General features: G+C 38.8%; 1 protein-coding gene across 3 annotated transcripts; it reads left to right on the forward strand.

The window, feature by feature from the left end:
• Nucleotides 1-37: 37 nt before the first annotated feature.
• timm9 (translocase of inner mitochondrial membrane 9 homolog) lies at nucleotides 38-5,188 on the forward strand. 3 transcript variants are annotated; one of them, XM_028035371.1, is made up of 4 exons: nucleotides 38-283; nucleotides 1,730-1,781; nucleotides 2,685-2,780; nucleotides 4,713-5,188. In XM_028035371.1, exons 2-4 carry the CDS (start codon nucleotides 1,743-1,745, stop codon nucleotides 4,845-4,847), a joined length of 270 nt encoding a protein of 89 aa, XP_027891172.1. In that variant the 5' UTR covers nucleotides 38-283; nucleotides 1,730-1,742; the 3' UTR covers nucleotides 4,848-5,188. The 3 variants fall into 3 exon arrangements, with proteins under 3 accessions (XP_027891172.1, XP_027891171.1, XP_027891170.1); XM_028035370.1 differs by having other exon boundaries at nucleotides 38-273; XM_028035369.1 differs by having other exon boundaries at nucleotides 40-288; nucleotides 1,733-1,781.
• Nucleotides 5,189-6,275: the final 1,087 nt, after the last annotated feature.

Below are 6,275 nucleotides of genomic sequence, written 5' to 3' on the forward strand. Positions count from 1 at the left end.
GATAATGCGCTCATAGTTGATTTGCCATCCACGGTAAAACACAAGAAGACAGAGGTTTTCTCATGGTGTGCTTGCTGTCAGAGTTGTAACCTTGTTGTAGTTCAGTGAGTGTGAGGCCTTCCTCTGGAGCAACAGTGTGTTTTCGTTGGAATGAATGTGTTTAAAGCTTTGTAGAGAATCTGCGGCCGTGTTTGTCTTTTCGCCCTTCAAAGGTTCTGCATCACACACGGAGAGTCGTCCCCATTACCAGCGTGGGCCCAGCACGGACACACACACACACACACACAGGTAACAGTCATCGCAGCAAACCGAGAATGTATCCCCGCGGAAGAATAGAGAATAGAAAATATCATGAAAAAAAATACCCAAGTGGAAAACAAATCTAGTATTATTTATGTAATATTAGAATTTTTTTATGTACAGTTTTGAAGAAATTAGGAAACCTGTACTTTTCTACCATATTTTGCATATTGATTTTAATACTGAAAAACCAGCTCAGAAGAACTATATTTAAAATGTTGGTAAAATTGTTAAAAAATGCAATTCCTGGGGAGAAATATAATTATAGCACTCTCACTTTTATTACCACTTAAAATGGCCGAAGTGGCGTATTTCATTAGGAGAACTAGGTGTTTGTGTAAATGATGTATGACTATAGCTCACCTAGTAAAGACACTGCGTTATTCATAAAGACGTTCTAAGTTTGAGCCCAGCCTTTTCTGCTCTATTTATTTATGCTTGACAGTCTTGACCAATATATGTCTATGTTTAGAGCCGCAACAACACAGCAGAAAGACATTCAGTGTTAGATCGAATATATACCAGTTTGACAACAAATTTTGCAACTTCTGGGACGATTCATTGCCCCAGAAGTTATTGCAATAAACGATAATATTGCTGTTTTGAGACCATTTTGAAGTAATGTATTGATAATGGCATAATGGTGCAAGTTCACCCTCTCAAGAGACCAATAAACTTTAATTTTGTAAAGAACATTTCAACTAGAAATGGAAGACATTTGAATAACCAAAATGCAACCAAAAACAAGAAATGAAACAAACATGAGCACTATTTACAAACTAAACCATAAATAAAATACATTATGAAGGCTCTGCAAACAAAATTGCCCTTGAAAAAATATTAGTCATAAGAACTGAAATTTTCAATCTCAATTAAATTTATCATGTGATTAATTGATTAATTGCTCATTGTGACTGGCTTACCAATTAGTCTAGATGTGTTTGAACCATTCAGACACTGATTAGACCAGCTCTCATCTGCACGGTTACAGTTAAGAAAAATCACCCCACTGTTGCCCACTAAGTTTAGTGATTTTTTTTATTGATATTACTTTTTTTTCCTGACAAAATCAGCCAAAATTGGAATCAGCAGGTCAGGCTTTTTAAAAATCAAACAGTAATCAGACAGAAAACTGCAAACAGATCCCTAGATTTGACCTAAAACTGCTCACTGGGATTAGGTTGATGCTGAGCAGTTCATAGAAACCAATGTATTATTCACTGGACATTTTAAAGAGAAGAAATAATGTGAAATGTGTGAAGACATAATCTGTATGAAAGTGATCAGAATATTATACGTCAGAAAGCTGATGCTCGTGTAAAATGAGGATATTTACAGCATTTCCTCCTGACAGCAGTGGAGCTACTGTGTGTGAATGTACAGGATAATTATAGAATAAGGCTGGTGTGTGACTGTCACGTTTTTTCTTCAGACTGTGAACTATGGCCGTCCAGGTGACTGAGTCTGACCAGATCAAACAGGTAAGTTACAATAGTACCACCTCACCATAGAATAGAAAAACAATGTTATTACATCTATAAGTAATGTAATCATACAGGACTACAGTCCTGTTGTTTTCCACTTGTACTCTTTAACTCCAAGTTTCCAGTTTAGCAAAATAAGGTGTTATTAGTTGGGTCTTGTTCTGCAGACAGTTCAACTAGATGTGAACTGCTCTGTGAGTCTGACTGTATGATGACCTTCAGTCCTTCACTAAAAATTTTGGGTGCACTGATTGATCGGCCCTGATTTCTTTCATTTTGGGTGCTGATACTGACATTATCCTATCCACTGATCTTACCCAACTCTGAAAATGACTGGAAATCAGCAATTGATTGCTTTTGAGGACTGAAAGTCAGACCTGCTCACCAGATCATGTCTGCACGTGCTCAGTTAATAGTCGCCACACTGTTGCCATCTTATTGACTTTCTTGGTATACCTAGCAACTTTTCAGACAAAAAAAATAGGTATTGGTCAAAATCTGAATGGGCGGGTCAGGCCTTTAAAAATATCTGCGGTTAGCCAGAAAACAGCAATCAGTGCACCCCTAATCTTTCCTGCTCCAGTTAGAGGATTGACATGCCGGGTTTTGAAATTACTCTTAGAAGTTAGAATAGAACGAAATGTATTTTTAGAAAAAAGAAACCGAAGGAAAGTTCTTAGCCTGTCACACCTCCCGCCCCTTTTTCCACAAAAGAACCAAATCTTCAACTCGTACAGCTGAAGAGCAACTCTTCCCACTAAGAGAACGTTTGGAGAAAAATCACTCAAATGTTCAGTGTCTTTCCTTTTTATACAGCCACTTAGCCCTTCTCAGCATGAGGTAAAAGTTGGGAAAATAATGGTTTGCTTCTGACGAGCGTATTTTCTGCTTAACTTGCAGTTCAAAGAGTTTTTGGGGACTTACAACAAAGTAACGGAGAACTGCTTCATGGACTGTGTCAAAGATTTCACCACCAGAGATGTGAAGCCTGAGGAGGTAAAAAAAAAAACCAAACAAAAAAAGCTGACATTTTTTACTTGACTTTTTTTTGCAAACATTAGCAGACATGTATTAAACCTTTTTTTGTGTCAGCTTTAGGAGGAGCAGATATGGGGGTCAAAATATCTCCATATTTTATGTCACTCTTCGTGGACATTGCTAATGGTTAAATATTAGTTTATCTACTCTGTCTGGTCCAGGACTTGACTGGTTTGAGACTTGCCTAATCACACACAGAGTACCCCAGGGTTCACTGCTGGGCCCCTGTTATTCAATGCCTACATGCTCCTGCTAGCTCAGATTATAATATGAGTTTCTAGTCTGGTTCTGCCAAACATTGAGAAACGGCGTTCATTGTCTTTATGCTCCACTAATCTGGAGCAAACTTCCATAAAACTGCAAAACAGCTGAAACACTGAGCTCCTTCAAATCACATCAAACAAACTTAGAGTTGCCCTTGTAATGACTGGAACATTAATTTGAGTCTTTATTCAAATATTTTATAATGATTAATGGGCTGATGATATTCACGCAAATGTAATATTTCTTACTTGCTTGTTGCTCAAACATTCTGTAAAAAGAAACTTTCCTTACCTCTTACCTCCGGTTGTCCCAATCACCACCACTTCATGGCATGCGTTGTTATAGTAACCATTATCACATCCATTTATTATCCTAAAAAACAAAAGAGATGAAAAATACTTCTGTCATTCATTTCAGTAAGTACTTTTTAAGAATTATGGGGGTCACTAGTCATATCAATATTGAAATCTCACATTTAATTTATAATAATTAAAGGGGCAGTAAAGGATATAATATAAAATGGACTTTTTTGAGCATGACATTAAAAATGTACATGGAGTGTTACCTTGATTCTGTTATTCATCTTTGAGGAAGCTTTTTATCTCTCGTGGCAACCATTCAGCGGTACGAAACGCTTTAGGTTGAACCAAGACGCAGCTCCTGCTCAGAACTCCATTTTCTGAGTTTCTGCCTCACAGAGCAGCCTTCCCCACTCAGCTCCTTCAGACTAGCCAGCAGCAATTAGCAAACACCTGTTGGAACTCCAAATCAGCTGAATTTATTATATGAGTTACTTCTCAGTGCAACATTGTTAAAAACGTCATTAAAGGGTTAATAGAGGAGCCATGTTGTGATGACTTCCTGAAGGTGGAGTTTCAGAAAGAGCAGGAGATTTTAAAGAGACAGAGACCCAATTTCAATGCGTATCATTTAAAAAAAATTAAACTAAAGGTAACATAGTTACTTTGTTATGCTATAAAATGGGACTATGTGCCTGGAAAATACATAACACTATCCCTTTAAGAGTTGCCTCTTAAAGGCTTCATTCAAATTAAAAATCCTTTATTGATCCCAGAGGAAATTAAATGTTGTTATAACTCATATTAATTCTAATTCTTCAAAGAGATTTAGTACATGGTAATGGCTGTTGGCAGAAAAGATCTCTTGTAGCAGTCTGTGTTACAGTGACTTTGAAGAAACTTCTGACGGAAGATGCTCTGTTTTTGTAAGACAGTCTCATAAAGAGGATGGTCAGGGTTGTCCATAATTTTCTTGATTTTACATAGAATCCTTCTTTGCGTCATCACCTCCAGAGGTTCAGTCAGCCCCAGAACAGAACCAGAACAGAACCAGCCTTCTTGATCAGGTTGTTGAGCCTTTTTAGCTCCCTGGCTCTGAGGCTGCTGTGCCAACAGGTGACGGCAGAAGAGATGACACTCCCAGCAACAGGCCGCAAACCTTGCAGCAAGATCCTTCATCTTGCTGCAAACTTTGAAGGATCTTAGCTTTCTCAGGGAGGACAGTTTGTGAGATTACCAAAGCAATTCAGAAAAATATTTGAACTGTTCATCCCCAGCCCCAGGTAACTTCCTGTCTTCTCTAATTTGTTTCCTTTTTGTCTTCCAGTCCAGCTGCTCTGAGTCCTGCCTGCAGAAGTACCTAAAGATGACTCAGCGGATCTCCATGCGCTTCCAGGAGTATCACATTCAGCAGAACGAAGCTCTGGCTGCTAAGGCAGGACTGCTGGGACAGCCTCGCTGAGCTGCTCTCAGACTGAAGGGCAGCAAGGTCAAACTGATCCTGGTCCAGCAGAACCTCCATCATCACAAGAAAAACTGAAGACACTTCTGATGATGATGATGATGATGATGAGGGTGAGGGTGAAACTGAGGCAAAGCTCCCAGTGGAGCCTGAACCATCAGTTTCTGAAGCTCAGCAGGACCAGAGTAAAACCCCAGAACATGATTTGAAAGCTGGCTATAAGATTCTACATCTTGTTTACTGAAACGGAGCTTTTATCCTTTAATGTGCATATGTGGGGTTTATAGCTTGAGACTGGATGTTTTGATGTTTGTCTGAAAACAATAAAGTCCAAGATTTTACAGGTTTGGTCTGTTTATGAAATGTATAACTTTAACCGGGTTTCTACTAGACTATTTGATTTCATTATTTTCTGGGTCTATGTCACTCAATTCCTATTTCCTTCCTTGTAGAATCTCATATTTTCCATATTTCTGAAGTAAGGATTCTAAAACATGGTTGAGGAGAGTGTCATGACACAAGGAACACTTGCATTTCTTTATCGTTACTTCCTGTTCCCACCACTCTGGAGGAGCTGCTGCATCCCAGTCACTAAGTTCAGTGTGTGTGGGCATTAAGTGAAGCCACAGTTCGTTCAACTGGCCAAAAATGGTAAAGATATGCTGCTAGAGGTCCAGCGTGAAGTTTCCCCAGTCAGCATGTAATCTAATTTGAGAAACTGAGTTTGGGATTTCATTAGCAGTAAGCTAGAATCAACAAATTTTAAAACAAGTGCTTTGAATTACATTCTGTGTATTAAATGTGTAATATGTGAATATTAAATTATTTAAATATGTTCACTTTTAAAAAAAAAACATCAGATGGGTCCCAAATAACCATCTATGAAAGCCTACATCACAAGTTTTTTTCCCCCACTTATTTTCTTTCAAATTCTCTTCACCTGCTGGAGATGACTTTTTGTCAGATCACTGTGATTCTAATTTGTACACATGTACAAATTAGAATTCTGTGTTTGGTACATCAAACACAGAATATCTTCACTGTATTGGGGTAAAACCATTGTTGAACTCAATAGGTTCAGGCTGAAATTGTGTGGAGAACATCCGCTGTCCAAATAACAATGTTTGACCAACAGAAAGTGTGAAGAACTTGTTTATTGCCGTTTTAAAATGTCCTGGCCGCCAAACGCGCGTTTTAAAATAACACGTCACTCCTAAATGTCTTCAGCTCCTTAGTGAAAATGACACCAGGACCTTTGTTCAGGACCAGGATCAACATTCACATGGAGTCAACGTGCCCCCCTTGGCTGATACTGTTACGATGTCGTATGACGTCAAAGTTCCGCTCTGAGCGCCACGGCGCCTGTCTCGCCACCAATCACAGGGCTCAGATACCGACGGCTAACCGCCGTTCTTCACGGTGATTCTA

This window comes from Xiphophorus couchianus, chromosome 13, assembly GCF_001444195.1.
Source record: "Xiphophorus couchianus chromosome 13, X_couchianus-1.0, whole genome shotgun sequence".
Lineage (NCBI taxonomy): Eukaryota > Metazoa > Chordata > Actinopteri > Cyprinodontiformes > Poeciliidae > Xiphophorus > Xiphophorus couchianus.

Coding starts and splice junctions, on each gene's coding strand:
- timm9 (XM_028035371.1), top strand. CDS start 1,743: ATGGCCGTCCAGGTGACTGAGTCTGACCAGATCAAACAG. Junction 1,782..2,684: donor AGTCTGACCAGATCAAACAG/GTAAGTTACAAT, acceptor CTTAACTTGCAG/TTCAAAGAGTTTTTGGGGAC. Junction 2,781..4,712: donor GAGATGTGAAGCCTGAGGAG/GTAAAAAAAAAA, acceptor TTTGTCTTCCAG/TCCAGCTGCTCTGAGTCCTG.